The sequence below is a fragment of the Erinaceus europaeus genome, chromosome 10 (assembly GCF_950295315.1).
Source record: "Erinaceus europaeus chromosome 10, mEriEur2.1, whole genome shotgun sequence".
NCBI classification, from domain to species: domain Eukaryota; kingdom Metazoa; phylum Chordata; class Mammalia; order Eulipotyphla; family Erinaceidae; genus Erinaceus; species Erinaceus europaeus.
In genome coordinates, this window is record NC_080171.1 from 80,556,035 (window position 1) to 80,574,610 (window position 18,576).

The 18,576-nt window shown below is 41.6% G+C and overlaps 1 protein-coding gene across 2 annotated transcripts in view; it reads right to left on the bottom strand.

The window, feature by feature from the left end:
• The window catches only part of PTBP3 (polypyrimidine tract binding protein 3), an 81,531-nt gene extending 64,586 nt beyond the window's left edge, over positions 1–16,945 (bottom strand). Inside the window, exons 1-2 of one of the 2 annotated variants that reach the window (XM_060199960.1) lie at positions 16,473–16,611; positions 13,159–13,192 (exon numbers count right to left, since the gene is read on the bottom strand). In XM_060199960.1, the coding sequence (XP_060055943.1) occupies positions 13,159–13,192; positions 16,473–16,480 (42 nt within the window). In that variant the 5' untranslated portion in view covers positions 16,481–16,611. Of the gene's footprint in view, positions 1–13,158; positions 13,193–16,472 lie in introns of both variants that reach the window. The other variant, XM_060199961.1, reaches the window with a different exon arrangement.
• Positions 16,946–18,576: the final 1,631 nt, after the last annotated feature.

Genomic DNA, 18,576 nt, shown 5'->3' on the forward strand with positions numbered 1-18,576 from the left:
AATCTCTTCTGTGGTGAATATTCTGTCCATGTCCTCTCCCATTTTTGGATGGGGTTATTTGTTGTCTTGTTGTTGAGTTTGGCAAGCTCTTTGTATATGTTGGTTATTAAACTCTTGTCTGATGTTTGGCATGTAAGGATCTTCTCCCATTCTGTGAGGGGTCTCTTGGTTTGGGTAGTGGTTTCTTTTGCTGTGAAGAAGCTTTTTAATTTGATGTAGTCCCATAGGTTTATACTTGCCTTAGTCTTCTTTGTAATTGGATTCGTTTCATTGAAAATGTCTTTAAAATTTATGTGGAAAAGAGTTCTGCCAATATTTTCCTCTAAGTATATGATAGTTTGTGGTCTAACATCCAAGTCCTTGATCCACTTGGAATTTACTTTTGTATTTGGTGAAATACAGTGATTCAGTTTCATTCTTCTGCATGTTTCAACCCATTGTTTCCAACACCATTTGTTGAAGAGACTCTGCTTTCCCCATGTAATGGTCTGGGCCCCTTTGTCAAAGATTAGATGTCCATAGGTGTGGGGCCTCATTTCTGGGCTCTCAATTCTATTCCACTGGTCAGTGTATCTATTCATGTTCCAGTACCAAGCAGTTTTGATGACAATGGCCCTATAATAGTTTGAGATCTGGGAGTGTGATGCCTCCAGTTCTGTTCTTTTTTCTCAAGATTGTTTTGGCAATTCTAGTTCTTTTCTGGTTCCAGATAAACATTTGTAGCATTTTTTCTATTCTCCTAAAAAATGTGCTTGGGATCTTGATGGGGATAGCATTAAATTTGTAGATGGTTCTGGGTAATATATTCATTTTGGGGAGTCGGGCTGTAGCGCAGAGGGTTAAGCACAGGTGGCACAAAGCACAAGGACCGGCATAAGGATCCTGGTTCGAACCCCGACTCGACTCCCCACCTGCAGGGGAGTCGCTTCACAGGCGGTGAAGCAGGTCTGCAGGTGTCTATCTTTCTTTCCTCCTCTCTGTCTTCCCCTCCTCTTTCCATTTCTCTCTGTCCTATCCAAAAATGACGACAACAACAATAATAACTACAACAATAAAAGGAATAAGTAAAATAAAAATTTAAAAAATATATATATATATATTCATTTTGATGATGTTAATTCTTCCAACCCATGAACATGGAATATCTTTCCACTTCTTTGTGTCTTTTTCAATTTCTTTGAGTAGTGACTCATAATTTTCAGTATACAAGTCTCTCACTTCCTTGGTTAGATTTACTCCTAGATATTTTATTGTTTTTGTTGCTATAATAAAAGGAATTGATTTCTTGATTTCAATTTCTTCTAACTTAGTGTTTGCATAGAGGAATGCCACTGACTTTTGAATGTTAATTTTATAGCCTGGCACCTTACTGTATTGCCTGATGATTTCCAAAAGCTTCTTGCTGGATTCCTTAGGATTTTCCATGTATACTATCATGTCATCTGCAAATAAGGAGAGTTTGACTTCTTCTCTTCCAATCTGTATCCCTTTAATTCTTTGCTCCTGCATGATTGCTATAGCAAGAACTTCCAACACTGTGTTGAATAGTAATGGTGATAGTGGGCAGCCCTGTCTAGTACCTGATCTGAGTGGAAATGCTTCCAGTTTTTCACCATTGAGTATGATGTTGGCTGTAGGTTTGTTATATATAGACTCCACTATCTTCCGGAATTTTCCATCTATTCCCATTTTTTGTAGTGTTTTGATCATAAAGGGATGTTGGATTTTGTCAAAGGCTTTCTCTGCATCTATTGATATGACCATGTGGTTTTTGATGTTGCTTTTGTTGATGTGGTGGATCACATTGATTGATTTACATATATTAAACCAATCTTGCATGCCTGGGATAAACCCCACTTGGTCATGATGAACAACCTTTTTGATATACTACTGTATCCGGTTGGCTAGAATTTTGTTTAATATTTTCGCATCTATATTCATCAGAGATATTGGTCTGTAGTTTTCTTTTTTGGTTCTGTCCCTATCTGCTTTTGATACAAGGGTGATGTTGGCTTCATAGAAGCTGGCAGGGAGTAATCCAGTGTCTTCAATCTTCTGGAAGACTTTTAAAAGTAGAGGTATTAGTTCTTCTTTGAAGGTTTTGTAGAATTCATTTGTAAAAGCATCTGGTCCAGGACTTTTATTTTTGGGGAGATTTTTAATAACTGTCTCAATTTCATTAGCTGTGATGGGCCTGTTCATGTTATCCACTTCCTCCTTACTTAGTTTTGGAAGTTGGTAGGTATCTAGGAAATCATTCATTTCTTCCAGGTTCTCTAGCTTGGTAGCATATAGTTGTTCATAGAAGCCTCGCATGATATGTTGAATTTCTGTGGTGTCTGTTGTGATATCTCCTCTTTCATTTACTATCCGATTTATTTGGGTCTTCTCCCTTTTTTGTTTTGTGAGTCTGGCTAAAGGTTTGTCAATTTTGTTTACTCTTTCGAAGAACCAACATTTACTTTCGTTGTTCTTTTGTATGGTTTTCTTATTCTCAATGTTATTTATTTCTGCCCTAACTTTAGTGATTTCTGTCCTTCTCGTTGCTTTAGGGTTCCTTTGTTGTTCTTCTTCTAGGTCTTTAAGATGTGCAATCAGGCTGTTTATTTGTGCTTTTTCTTATTTCCTAATGTGTGCTTGTATAGCTATGAACTTCCCTCTTAGGACTGCTTTAGCTGTGTCCCAAATATTTTGATAGCTTGTGTCTTCATTTTCATTGAACTCTCGAAACATTTTGATTTCTTCCTTAATTTCCTCTTTGACCCAGAAGTTGTTAAGAAGTGTACTGTTGAGCTTCCACATTTTGGGACTGTTACTAATCTTTTGTTGATTGTTAAGTGTTAATTTCATTCCACTGTGGTCTGAGAAGATGCTTGGGACGATTTCAATGCTCTTGAATTGGCTGATGCTGTCTTTGTGGCCTAACATATGGTCTATGCTTGAGAAGGACCCATGTGGATTTGAGTAAAATGTGTATTCCAGTTTCTTGGGATGAATGACTCTGAAAATGTCCAATAGTTCTAGTTTATCTATCTCTTCATTTAGCTCCCTTATGTCTTTATTGATTTTCTGCCTGGATGAACTGTCAAGTTGAGAGAGTGGGGTGTTGAAGTCCCCTACTATGATTGTGTTACTGTTAATATATTGCTGTAGCTCTTTCAGTAGAAGTTTGATGTATTTAGATGGCTTCTGATTGGGTGCATAGATATTAGTAATTGTTAAGTCCTCTTGTCTGACTGAACCTCTGAGCATTAAGTAGTGTCCATTCCTATCTTTTGTAATCTTATCTATTTTAAAGTCTATCATGTCAGATATGAGAATAGCTGTTCCTGCCCTTTTTTGTGGGCCATTGGCTTGTATGATAGTTTTCCATCCTTTCACTTTAAGTCTGTGTTTGTCTTGTTGAGTTAGGTGGGTTTCCTGTAGACAACATACTGTTGGGTTGTGTTTTCTGATCCATCTTCCTACTCTGTGTCTTTTAATAGCTGAATTCAGGCCATTGATATTTATTGATGTCCAAGATTGAAGATATTTTAAAGCCATTCTTGTAGAGTTTTAGAGTGTTTTGATATATGTCCTATTTGTGGTGCTCTGATTGTTTATAGACCTTTCAGAACTTCTTTCAGGGCAGCTTGGTGATGGTTGCTTCCTTCAACTGTTGCTTGTCTGAGAAGGTTTTGATGGCTCCCTCTAGTCGGAATGACAGTCTAGCAAGATATAGTATTCTTGGCTGAAAGACTTTCTCATTGAGCACTCAGTAGATATCTTGCCATTCTCTTCTGGCCTGTAGTGTTTGTATGGAGAAGTCTGCTGCTAACCTTATAGGTTTTCCTTTGTAGGTGACTCTGTTTTTCTCTTGCAGCCTTCAGGATCCTTTCTTTATCCTTATTCCTTTCCATTCTAAGTATGATATGTCTTGGTTTCTTTAGGTCTGGGTTAATTCTGTTTGGGACCCTCTGGGCTTCTCGAATCTTTATGTCTTTGATGTTGTCTAGAGTAGAGAATTTTTCAGCTATTATGGCCTGGAATGCAGCAAATGCCAGAGAGGGTGTGGGGGTCAAACGAACCCTCCTGCACTGCTGGTGGGAATGTCAATTGGTCCAACCTCTGTGGAGAACAGTCTGGAGAACTCTCAGAAGGCTAGAAATGGACCTACCCTATGATCTTGCAATTCCTCTCCTGAGGATATATCCTAAAGAACCCAACACATCCATCCTAAAAGATTTGTGTACACATATTTCATAGCTGCAAAATCTGTAATAGTCAAAACCTGGAAGCAACCAGGTGTCCAACAACAGATGAGTGGCTTAGCAAGCTGTGGTTTATATATACACAATAGAATATTACTCACCTATTAAAAATGGTGACTTTACCGTTTTCAGCCCATCTTGGATGGAGCTTGAAGAAATCATGTTAAGTGAAATAAGTCAGAAACAGAAGGATGAATATGGGATGATCTCACTCTCAGGCATAAGGTGAAAAACAAGATCAGAAGAGAAAAAAACACAAGTAGAACCTGAATTGTAGTTGATGTATTGCACCAAAGTAAAAGACCCTGGGATGGAGTGTACAGGTCCAAAAATGATGACAGAGGACCTAGTGGGGATTGTATTGTTATGTGAAAACCAAGAAATGTTATACATGTATAAACTATTGTATTTACTAACGAGTGTAAAACATTAATCCCCCAATTAAGAAATTTTTTTAAAAAGTAGGTGACTAACTGAATTTGGTCCACACGCTATAGCCCTAATCCAGGAAACAGAAAAATAAATCTTCATAACGACTTTTAATATATTCTGTTGTTCTTTGCTATGCAGACAGGTATGATAACTACCAGAAGTTATTTAGAGACTTCCCTAAAAAGGCAAGCTTTTTTTTCCCCCCTTTTGTTGCTCTTGTTGTAGCTTTGTTGTGGTTATTATTATTGCCCTTGTTGACGCAATTCGTTGTTGGATAGGACAAAGAGAAATGGAGAGAGGAGGGGAAGACAGAGAAGGGAAGAGAAAGATAGACACCTGCAGACCTGCTTCACGGCCTGTGAAGCGACTCCCCTGCAGGTGGGGAGCCGGGGGCTCGAACCGGGATCCTTACGCCGGTCCCTGCGCTTTGCGCCACATGCGCTTAACCCACTGCGCCACACCGCCCGACCCCCAAAAGCAAGCTTTTAAAAAAATATTTATTTGTTCCTTTTTTGCTGCCCTTGTTGTTTTATTGTTGAACTTATTATTGATGTCGTTGCTGTTGGATAGGACAGAAAGAAATGAGAGAAGAGGGGAAGACAGAAAGGGGGAGAGAAAGATAGACACCTGTTGACCTGATTCACTGCTTGTGAAGTGACTGCCCTGTAGATGGGGAGCCGGGGGCTCGAACTGGAATACTTATTGCGCCACCTGCACATAACCCTCTGCGCAACCGCCCAACTCCCAAAACCTAAGCTTTTATTTTTTTTTTAATTTTTTAAAATTTTTTTAAAGACTTTTTTAAAAAATATTTATTTTATTTATTTATTCCCTTTTGTTGCCCTTGTTGTTTTATTGTTGTTGTCATTGTTGGATAGGACAGAGAGAAATGGAGAGAGGAGGGGAAGACAGAGAGGGGGAGAGAAAGATAGACACCTGCAGACCTGCTTCATTGCCTGTGAAGCGACTCCCCTGCAGGTGGGGAGCCGGTGTTCGAACCGGGAACCTTATGCCGATCTTGGGGTTTGCGCCACCTGCGCTTAAACCTAAGCTTTTAATACTCATTTAATCATTTAAAATGAGAAGAGGGGAGCCAGGCAGTAATGCAGTGGGTTATTAGTGTGAAGCACAAGACCAGCAAGAACCAATGTAAGGATCCTGGTTCGAGCTCCTGGCTCCCACTTACAGGGGGCGGGCGTCACTTAAGTGGTAAAGCAGGTCTGCAGGTGTCTGTCTTTCTCTCTCCCTCTCTGTCTTCCCCACCTCTCAATTTCTCTCTGTCCTATCCAACAACAACAGCAATAACAATAATAATGACAACAAAAAATGGGGGAAATGGTGTTCAGGAGCAGTGGATTCATAGCATAGGCATGAAGCCCCAGTCATAAGCCTGGAGGCAAAATAAATAAATATGACAGGACTAACAACAAGATACCCACCTGGGAGGGTGCCCGCTCTGCCATCACAGCCTTGGTTCAAGCCAGCCCCCAGTACTAGAAAAAAACATAGTGTTTTTCCCTCTCTCCCACCGTCTCTCTGTAAAAGTCCACCCAATGCAATGAAGCCCCAACAACAAAAAGGAAGATAGCCCAGAAAGACTTTTTTTTTAATTTATTTTTTACTGGGGAATTAATGTTTTACATTCAACAATAAATACAATAGTTTGTACATGCATAACATTCCCCAGTTTCCCATTTAACAATACAACCCCCACTATGTCATTTATCATCCTTCATGGACCTGTATTCTCCCCACCCACCCAACCCAGAGTCTTTTACTTTGGTGCAATACGCCAATTCCATTTCAGGTTCTACTTGTGTTTTCTTTTCTGATCTTGTTTTTCAACTTCTGCCTGAGAGTGAGATCATCCCATATTCATCCTTCTGTTTCTGACTTATTTCACTTAACATGATTTTTTCAAGGTCCATCCAAGATCGGCTGAAAACGGTGAAGTCACCATTTTTTACAGCTGAGTAGTATTCCATTGTGTATATATACCACAACTTGCTCAGCCACTCATCTGTTGTTGGACACCTGGGTTGCTTCCAGGTTTGGGCTATTACAAATTGTGCTACCAAGAACATATGTGTACACAGATCTTTTTGGATGGATGTGTTGGGTTCCTTAGGATATATCCCCAGGAGAGGAATTGCAGGATCATAGGGTAAGTCCATTTCTAGCCTTCTGAGAGTTCTCCAGACTGTTCTCCACAGAGGTTGGACCAACTGACATTCCCACCAGCAGTGTAGGAGGGTTCCTTTGACCCCACACCCTCTCCGGCATTTGCTGCTGTTACCTTTTCTGATGTATGACATTCTCACAGGAGTGAAGTGGTATCTCATTGTTGTCTTTACCAGAAAGACTTTTAACATATGAACGTTCTTCATGTTAAAAATTTGTTGACGCCAAGTGCTGGCTCATACAGTAGAATATATATTCTACTATATGTAAGAACCTAGATTCAAGCCCCCAGTTACCATTCAATATATATGTACAACTTCATGAAGGAATCTTTAGGAACAGTAGGGTAGGGAGTGCAGTAGTATCTCTGCTCTCTCCCTATCAAAAAAAAAAAAAAAGTAAGTAAATGAGATAAAATATAGATAGGTAGATTAGCTAACAGTAATTAAGGTATGAGCTGGAAATTTAAAATACACGGGTATACACAAATCCATGTTACCCAAATGCTGACACTGATCTATCTTGTGTGGTATTGAAGCATGCTCAGTATCACTCATGGCTGGTTCTTCATTTAAAGAAACTCAAAATTAATAGCCACAGAAGATAAGAAACTACCCATATTCAGCTAATGTATTGTAAGTCATTACCCCACACACAAACACACAATAAAATGATTTTTCTTTTTTGCCTCCTTGGTTATTGCTGGGGCTCAGTGCCTGCATGAATCCACTGCTCCTAGAGGCCATTTTTCCCCCTTTTGTTGCCCTTGTTGTTGTAGCCTTGTTATAGTTATTACTGTTGTTGATGTCGTTCGTTGTTGGATAGGACAGAAAGAAATCAAGAGAGATGGTGAAGACAGAGAGAGGAAGAGAAAGACACCTACAGACCTTCTTCATCGCCGGTGAAACGATCCTGGTTCGAGACCCCGGCTCCCCACCTGCAGGGGAGTCGCTTCACAGGCGAAGTGGGTCTGCAGGTATCTTTCTCTCCCCCTCTTTGTCTTCCCCTCCTCTCTCCATTTCTCTCTGTCCTATCCAACAATGACAACATCAACAACAACAGCAGCAACAATAAAAAGACAACAGGGCAACAAAAGGAAAATAAATAAAATAAAATGAAAAAAAAAAAGATAATGGCATCTGGAACCAGAAAAAACCTAGAATTGCCAAAACAATCTTGAGAAAAAAGAACAGAACTGGAGGCATCACACTCCCAGATCTCAAACTGTATTATAGGGCCATTGTCATCAAAACTGCTTGGTACTGGAACATGAATAGACACACTGACCAGTGGAATAGAATTGAGAGCCCAGAAATGAGGCCCCACACCTATGGACATCTAATCTTTGACAAAGGGGCCCAGACTATTACATGGGGAAAGCAGAGTCTCCTCAACAAATGGTGTTGGAAACAATGGGTTGAAACATGCAGAAGAATGAAACCGAATCACTGTATTTCACCAAATACAAAAGTAAATTCCAAGTGGATCAAGGACTTGGATGTTAGACCACAAACTATCAAATACTTAGAGGAAAATATTGGCAGAACTCATTTCCACATAAATTTTAAAGACATTTTCAATGAAACGAATCCAATTACAAGGAAAACTAAGGCAAGTATAAACCTGTGGGACTACATCAAGTTAAAAAGCTTCTTCACAGCAAAAGAAACCACTACCCAAACCAAGAGACCCCTCACAGAATGGGAGAAGATCTTTACATGCCATACATCAGATAAGAGTTTAATAACCAACATATATAGCTTATCAGACTCAACAACAAGACAACAAATAACCCCATCCAAAAATGGGGGGAGGACTTGGACAGACTATTCACACAGAAGAGATCCAAAAGGCCGAGAAACACATGAAAAAATGCTCCAAGTCTCTGATTGTCAGAGAAATGCAAAAAAAGACAACAATGAGATACCACTTCACTCCTGTGAGAATGTCATACATCAGAAAAGGTAACAGCAGCAAATGCCGGAGAGGGTGTGGGGTCAAAGGAACCCTCCTACACTGCTGGTGGGAATGTCAGTTGGTCCAACCTCTGTGGAGAACAGTCTGGAGAACTCTCAGAAGGCTAGAAATGGACTTACCCTATGATCCTGCAATTCCTCTCCTGGGGTTATATCCTAAGGAACTCAACACATCCATCCAAAAAGATCTGTGTACACATATGTTCTTGGTAGCACAATTTGTAATAGCCCAAACCTGGAAGCAACCCAGGTGTCCAACAACAGATGAGTGGCTGAGCAAGTTGTGGTATATATACACAATGGAATACTACTCAGCTGTAAAAAATGGTGACTTCACCGTTTTCAGCCGATCTTGGATGGACCTTGAAAAAATCACGTTAAGTGAAATAAGTCAGAAACAGAAGGATGAATATGGGATGATCTCACTCTCAGCAGAAGTTGAAAAACAAGATCAGAAAAGAAAACACAAGTAGAACCTGAAATGGAACTGGCGTATTGCACCAAAGTAAAAGACTCTGGGTTGGGTGGGTGGGGAGAATACAGGTCCATGAAGGATGATAAATGACATAGTGGGGGTTGTATTGTTAAATGGGAAACTGGGGAATGTTATGCATGTACAAACCATTGTATTTACTGTTGAATGTAATACATTAATTCCCCAATAAAGAAATAAATTTTAAAAAAAAGAAGTGGTTAAGTGGGGCTATAGGGGGTCTCTCTGTGTCTCTCCTTCTCTGTCTCCCCCTTCCCTCTCAATTTCTGGTTGTCTCTATCCAATAAATAAAGATAATTTTTTTAAAATTAAAAAAAAAGATAATGGCAGCATTTTTCATTGTTTCTTTAAAGAAAAAAAGTAGTTTCAAGCGAGAGATAGTATAGAGAGGTAAAACAAACTTTCTTTTTGCCTCCAGGGTTATTTGCCTCCACTGCTCTTGGAGGCCATTTTTTCCCCCTTTTATTGCCCTTGTTGTTGTAGCCTTGTGGTGGTTATTATTGTTATTGTTGATGTCGTTCATTGTTGGACAGGACAGAGAGAAATGAAGAGAGGAGGGGAAGACTGAGAGGGAGAGAGAAAGATATAGACACCTGCAGACCTGTTTCACTGCTTGTGAAGCGACTCCCCTGCAGGTGGGGAGCGGGGGCTGGAACCTGGATCCTTATACCGGTCCCTGTGCTTTGCGCCACGTGCGCTTAACCCACTGCGCTACCGCCCGACCCCCAAAACAAACCCTTATATGAGTAGTGCCGAAGGCCTTTTTTTTCTCCCCAATTTAGGAAAAGCTGAAAAACTGACATTTTGTTTACTGTTCAACTTCGTATAGTGAGATCCACACACAGTATGATCCTAAACTGCCTTACAATGTTTACCTGTCTTCTAAAAATATTTCAACTTGAAAAACTTAATTCTCTTACAAAATAGCATATTCTTAGTAGAAGAAACACTAGTGAAATTAGGTTTGAATTCCAGTCCAAAGCTAGCAACGAAATATATGAGAACCTGACATTTACTCATTCATCATGAATGAACTAAGAACTTATTAGATGCTAGAAACACATTAGTGGAGAAAATATTTAAAATCTTGCTGTCGTGATATTTTATAGTGAACCACTTAATCTCTAAAAACTGCTTCTTTTCTCTGAAATAATGAACTTTATTTGTTTGCATTTGATATACAAATATATTTTTTTCTTTCTTTTTTTTTTAAAAAAAAGATTTTACTTATCTATCAATGAGGAAGAGAGGAGGAGAAAGAAAGAACCAGACATCACTCTGGTACATGTGCTGCCAGGGATGGAACTCAGGACCTCACGCTTGAGAGTCCAAAGCTTTATCACTGCACCACCTCCCAGAACACTACATATATATTTCTTTTAAATTTTTTATTTTTTGCCTCCCGGGTTATTGCTAGGACTCAGTGCCTGCACTACGAATCCACTGCTCCTAGAGGCAATTTTTTCCCTTTTGTTGCCCTTGTTGTTGTTTACCGTTGTAATTGTTGTGATTGCTGTCATTGTTGGATAGGACAGAAAGAAATTGAGAGAGGAGGGGAAAACAGAGAGAGTGAGAGAAAGATAAAAGACCTGCAGACCTGCCTCACAGTTTGTAAAGTGTTCCCCTACTGGTGGGGAGACAGGGACTCAAACCATATCTTCAAACCAGTCATTGTGCTTCACGCCATGTGAGCTTAACCCGCTATGCTACCACCCGGGCCCCAAATAATGAATTTCATATTTAAGTATATACTCAATTGCACACACACACGCACACTTTTTCTTGGCCTGTTAAAAGTACATATTTTCATGCCTGAAGTTCTAGAGCTAACAAGTAAGAAATATATTTTTAAGGAAGTTTATATGGCGAATACATTTCCACTACTTAAATATACAAAAAGATTGTCTTCTACAGGGAAATATTTTACAAGGAAGTCAACCTCCCAGGAGCTTGGGTGAAAGAAAGATGGTTCTGCTGATTTGAGTTACTATAGGTTTGTCCATAGTAATGTGCTAGAGGTACAATGTCAAAGTAGGATCCTGAAGAGCAGAGTTAAGACACCTGGCAGTGGCCTTTCCAAGATTTCTGCACCAAGGGAAAAGTAAGTTTCAGTGGGCTGAAGGGGGTAATATGGTTTATAAATTTGGAAAGTTTTGATGTCAGACCCTTTCTAAAGCCTGTTAATTTGAGGAAATCAAGAACTTGGATTTTACACAATTTTTCATAGAGCTAAAACAACACATCATTAAAACTGTCATGTGAATACATATATTTCTTCTTTTTTTTTATTGCCACCAGGGTTATCACTCAGTCCTGGTGATGAATCCATGCATGATGCTCCCAGTGGCCTTTTATTCTATCTATCTCTAATCTTTCTTCTTATGTTATTTGATAAGACAGAAAGAAGTTGAGGGGGCTAGGCAGTGGCACACCTGGTTAAGTGCACATAATAGAAAGCGCAAGGACCCACATGGAAGGATCCAGGTTTGAACCTCTGGTTCCCCACCTGCAGGGAGGCACTTAATAAGCAGTGACGCAGGTCTGCTTTCTTTCTCCTCACTGTCTCAATTTCTCTCTGTCTTATCAAGTATAACAGAGGGGAAGAAATGGATGCCAGTGGCAGGGAATTTGTAGTGCCAGCACTGAGCCCCAGTGATAACCCTGATCATTGGGAAGGAAAGAAGGGAGGGAAGGAGGGAGGGAGAAAGGGAGGGAGGGAAAGAGGACTCAGGAGTCAACAACTCTATAGTAAATCATTAGCCCCTCCAACAAAATAAACAAAAATCCACTCAAAAAAAAAAAAAAAAGATTATCTAGTGAATTAATCATTTTTATTTTTCTTCAGAGTAGGATCTCATCTTTGTTTTCAAACTGCATGCCTCAAAACAATTTTTTAAGATTTTATTTATTTATTTTTAATTTTATTTATTCCCTTTTGTTGCCCTTGTTGTTTTATTGTTGTAGTTATTATTGTTGTTGTCGTTGTTGGATAGGACAGAGAGAAATGGAGAGAGGAGGGGAAGACAGAGAGGGGAAGAGAAAGACACCTGCAGACCTGCTTCACCAGTTGTGAAGTGACTCACCTACAGGTGGGGAGCCAGGGCTCGAACCGGGATCCTTACATTTGTCCCTGTGCTTTGCGCCACCTGCGCTTAACCCACTGCGCTACAGCCCGACTCCCTATTTTATTTATTTATTTATTTATGAGAAATATAGGAGAGAAAGTACCAGACATCACTCTAGTACATGTGCTGCCAGGGATTGAACTCAGAACCTCAATGCTTGAGAGTCCAATGCTTTATCCACTGCGCCACCTCCCGGACCACAGCCTCAAAATAATTTATCAGAAATACAATCATAGATTCAAATATGGTTCCTGTATGTAACAATACAATTTCTATTTCATTTATCATCAAGATATACTCCCCTCCCCCCACAGTTAAGTAGGCATAGCAATCCTTCAAAGATTCCACAACTCCAAATCTTAGGTTGCTTTATAAAGATTTATTTAAAGAGAGAGAAAGAGGTCAGAGTACTAATCTGATATATGCAGGGTTATGGATCAAGCCTGAAGCTTCATGCATGCAAGTCCTATACTCTACATGCTGAGCCACTTCCCCAACCACCATATATGTAATTGTTTTTGTTGTTCTTTTTTTTTTTTTGCAACTGGGGCTTGGGCACTGGGAGGAAAGGGGACTGATTATCACCATACAAGAAAACATCATTTTATATTAACAGGTGAATAATTTCACCACTGGGGATGTGAGGGGAGTCAAAGCTAAAATTTTAAAGTATGTATGAAAGGATAGTAAAAAATTCCTACCTTTAAACCGACTGCTATAAGATCTGTAACAACACTGTATGGGAAAAGTAAAAAAGAGAAAATGGAAAACAAAGTTAGAGAACAAGATCTTAAAAGACAGTAAGATTAAAGAAAAGAAAAAAGCACTATATTAACAATAAAAATAAGAATGAGTTGTGAAATGCCAATACAAAGAAAAGTGATGAGACAGTAGCAACAGCAGAGTATAAAATAAAGCTTTATGGGATATGGGTAGTAGTGCAGTGGGTTAAGCGCACGTGGTGCAAAGCACAAGGACCAACGGAAGGATTCCGGTTAGAGCCCTCGCCTCCCCACCTGCAGGGGAGTCGCTTCACAAGTGGTGAAACAGGTCTGCAGGTGTCTATCTTTCTCTCTCCCCCTCTCTGTCTTCCTGTCCTCTCTCCATTTCTCTCTGTCCTATCTTACAATGACAACAATAATAACTACAACAATAAAAACAAGGGCAACAAAAGGGAAAATAAAAACTCCAAGTCAAAATTTAAATTTACTAAAGTTCATTCTTTTAAACCAGATATAAATGAATAATGAATGAACTTTACAGAAATTGAAGATACCTATAAACTTGCATCTACCACCCAAAATAAAGCTAAAGTGGTCTCTTACAGTTAAAATAAACACAGATATAAAGGCTTTCAGAGATACGTGTAAAAAAAAAAAAAAAACTTGTGGCAAATCAGGTGCTGTACAGAGTGGCTAGAGCACTGGAATAAAAAGCATGAGGTCCTGAGTTCAATCACCAGCACAAAATGTGCAAAAGTGATGCTCTGGTTCTCTTAGTCTCCTCTTAATAAATCTTAAATAGAAAAATAATGTCTTATAGCCCAGAAAGTAGCACAGCAGGTAAATCTCTAAACTTGCACACATGAAATTCCAAATTCAATCCTAAGTACCACATATGACAGAGATACTCTGATTCTTGATCCTTCATTAATAAACTAAAATTCAAAACAAACTATTTGTAAAATAGCTCAGGAGGAAATAAACACCCATATACAAAAGACAGAGTCTGAAGAGAAACTAGAAAGGTATGTTTGCTAGTACTAGTTGGCTTTTTGTTTTAACTACCCAAAATAATGAAAGGGGAAGTTGTTTTCTGGTGACGGAAAAAAGGTGTAGAAAAACCCAGTTCGCCTCTCAAAACCAAAAAAAAAAAAAAAAAAAAAAACCTCTATTTTCTATGCTATATTTTAATAAAGCATTTACCACTATGGATTGTTTCATGATGCAAACTTAGCTACTTTAAATAAATGCACTTATTTTCTTCACAGATGTTTTAAACTGGAAATTTATTTGTCTGAAATTTAACTGTGAGAATTCTGACCAATGGTCCTGATACAAAGGCTATATAGCAAACTGGAATCCCAAAATAATTTACCTTCCACTATCTGTCTTATTTACACCAATAAGCTAACTTTTTAATAAGTTTTTAGTGATTCACATATCCAATTTAAGTTTCAGAACACAGCTTCACACCTCAATATGTACCAGTATGTATATACCACACTACCCCCACCAAAGTTCTAAACACATCCACCACTATCAAATTGATCCTCCTCTCCCTCCCCTCTGATAGCCATACTTTTCTCAGTCTGTTATTTTTGTTGTGCTTTGTTAACCTGTTTACTGTGAATAAGTTATTAATATTAGCTTTAAAATCATACATGGGGTGAAGTGTTACTTCCTAACCACTGTCCAGAAGAGTAAGCTTGCACTTTCCAGTCATCTAAGTCAAGAGGCATAACCCAAGAGTTCTTGTTATTATCATATAAATTTTCCAAAGCATAAACTAGCTTGTCTCAATAGATCATGTAAGCCATCTGACAACTTACAATACATAATTTCACAGCCTTCCTGAACTGAAAGTGACATAATTCCACAAATTACAGTAACAAAAATTTGCACACGTGTAAAATGTAATTATACAAAGTAATGTGTTGTGAGCTTTCAACAATATTCTAAAAGAAGTTTCAAACAAATAAAAGCAGGACTTTGAAAAGTATCGCAGTCGTAAATAAAATCAAGGTTGCCCTTTGTCTAATATATGCAGCAGTGTGCAATCTACATTTAAATGAGCCATCCCAATACATCCCAATACTTAATACTGAGAAACTAGAATAAATGAAGGCAAAAACTGTTGGGCGACTCCAAAGACTAACAATAATCATCAACTGTATGGCGACATGCACACGACACATGTTCAAGTTTCAAATATTCTGTAGCCAACAAGTTTAGAGAAATTTTGCCACCGAAAGCATGCAAAAGGCCAAACAAACCTCAAATACATAATAAAGATAAATGAATTTGAAACCTCCAATAGAGCTGGAGGAGTGTGTGTGTGTGTGTGTGTGTGTGTGTGTGTGCGCGCGCGCGTGCGTGTCAAGATCTTGATTGTAGGTAGAATACGACCTTCCATGAATTTTACTCAATTTCTCATTAGATCAAATTCATGTCAGCTCCCACCCCCAAAAACCTGGATCCTCTGAGAAACGGTTGTAGGTGCTTTGCGATCTATTCGCATTGATCACGGATCTGATTAAGTTCAGTGAAACCTTGAACTTTACACAATGTTTTACATCTCCGGCAGAGCATTCTTTTTTTTTGGGGGGGGAGGGCGGGTTTTGCACAATGTTTTACATCTCCGGCAGAGCATTTTCTAAGTTTGCTTTTTTTTTTTTGGGGGGGGGGGTTACACAATGTTTTACATCCCCGACAGAGTATTCTCAAGTTTGCGGTGCTACATGGGGAAGTGTCCATGGTCACCTCCAGACACCTCTGCGTCTGGAGATCTCGGCCGCCCCTCGCGGGGCCCCGGCTCCGGGTCGCCGCCCAGACGTGTCCCGACGCGTGCATTCGCCGCCCGCCAGCCCGCGGCCACTGGCCTCCCCGCTAGGGGAAGCTCCGGCGCTCGCCCCACCTCACCGGTAAACAGCTACTCCCCGAGAGCCGCCTCCGCCTCCCCCAGCGCCGCGCACCATTTTCTGAGAGGAAGTGTCGGGAGGCCGGGCTCCCCCAACTCTCTGAAAGGGAAGCGAATCCCACGACCCGGCGGCCGCACGGGCCTTGCATGCGCTCCCCCGTGCGCGGGTGGGAAGGGGCAGACGCTACCAGGGCGTCCCGCGGGGGAAGGCGGCTCCGGCTTCCCCGAGGAGGCGCCCGGAAGCCAAGCCGTCGGGCTGGGTCATCGCCGCCCTGGCGGCCAGTGCAGCAGCGTCCGGCTTCCCGGTTTCGACACGTCGGGCTGGAGGCGAAAGGAAGGGGGACGAGCGCTGGTCGTCGCACCGCCGAGCACTTACCCATCCATGGCCCAGACGGAGCAGCACAGCGAGCAAGGAGCTGGGCGGCCCGCCGCGGCCGGAGGGCGGCGGCGGCAGCAGGGCGGCTCCGGAGACGCGCGAGCGGCACCTCTCCCGAAGCCTCGGCCGGTCGGAGGTGGAAGGAGTGGGAAACAGGGGCGGAGACCAGGGACGCTCCCGCCACCGCCGCGCCCCCGCCTTCCCCACCCCGCAAGCGCGTCCTCGCCTCGCCTTTCCCCGCCCCTCGGCGTCACGCCCTGCCCTCAGCCCCGCCCGAAGTCGCCCTCCGCCTCGGCTCCGTGGCGCCCTCTTCCTGCGAGTGCGCTTCAAACTCCGCCTCCCGGTTCCTCGCAGGGCGCGCGCACCCCGTCCCTCCGGGACTCGCGGGCGCGCGCGCCTTGTACTTCCCGCTCCCTCGCCCCGCCCGCCCCCTGCGGGCTCCACTGCCTTCCGGCTTCTCGGCCCTGGCGACCTGGCTCCAACAACTCCCTCTACCGGCCAGAAAAGCTTCGGGGACCCCAGAAGTGCGGTGCAAATGCCCCGCGTGGGCGGTCCTGTGGCTGACTCGGAGGGTGCCGGGCTCCGGGCTCTGGGCTCTGGGCTCCGGGCTCCGGGTTCCGAGTTCCGGGCCCCGGGCTCCGCAACCCGACGGCAGCGCGCTCCCGAGAGGGACCCGCACCGGGAAGGTGCGAGCGGTGCGGATGGACTGAAGGGGAGTGAAGTGCCAGGCGACGGCCCCGTACGTTTTTAGTCTCCGGCGGGTGCTTTTCGACCCGACGGTCTGTAGTTACTGAATTAACAGGAAACAGTAAGTGCACGACCTGGAAAGGCCACGTATGCCGCCGTCCTTGCTATAATAATAGTTCCTACAGTCCTGGATGTAAACTGGCAAAAACTAGGCGGGAGTGATCTCGTTTTTCCCGATGAAAATTTAGACACGAATAAAGTGATTTAAACACTGTTTCAAAGTCAGGAAACGCTTGTCACCAAAGCAGGCGTTTTACTTCTAGTCTGAACAAGTGTGGGGCGCTGGCAGTTTTCTCTGTCTATGCAGTTCTGAAATTGAATGATTTTTCATTTCTCACATCACCAAAATACGAACGATAATATAAAACACTATCTTCAGTCAATTTTTAATCTGACTTTAGAAAGGAGGACTGCTCCTTCTCAGCCTCCTTGTTTGAAAAGCATGGACAAGAATCTCACTCATTTGTCTGTACTATTTTTGAATAAGTGGGTGCTACCAAGAAGATTTAAACTCAATTCATCCATCATTCAGTGAATGTTTTCTTGCCCCCTCAATGGCAAGCACTCATAACCAAGAAAATAAGGATCCATGGGCCGGAGAAATAACTGCCTTGGAAAGTGTCTCCTTTGCCTTGTACATGACTCAGGTTCCACCCCAGCCCCCATCACACTAAAAGAAGCTGTGGTGCTGTGGTCCCTGTGTCTGTCTCTGTGTCTCAGTTTGGAAAGGTAAATTTTAAGAAAGAGGGAGCTGGTGTTAGCACAACTCGGTTGAGCACACATGGATTGAAATTCAAGCCCTCCCTACCTGCAAGGGGGAAACTTCAGGAGACAAGAGGCAATGTTACAGGTGTCTCTCTTTCTCTCTCTCTCTCTGTCTCTCCCTCTCCCTCTGTCTCCTCTCAATTTATCTTCGTCTCTAGCCAAAATAATTAAGAAAAGGATAAATAGAAATCCATCCAGTCTTGATGATTGAGTCAACTCATGTATATGTGTATATTTACACACACATATATGAGTATTATCTCTGTGTGTATGTGTGTGTGTATGTGTGTGTATATAGACTTGTTTTGCATACAGAGAAAGAAATTTGAGAGGGAAGGGTGACATAGAAAGGGAAAGATACATAGTGGGGGTTGTATTGTTAAATGGGAAACTGGGGAATGTTATGCATGTACAAACTATTGTATTTACTGTTGAATGTAAAACATTAATTACCCAATAAAGAAATAAATTTAAAAAAAAGAAAGAAAAAAAGAAAGATACAAGGACCGATATTAGGATCCCAGTTGGAGCCCCTGGCTCCCCACCTGCAGGGGAGTCCCTTCACAGGCGGTGAAACAGGTCTGCAGGTGTC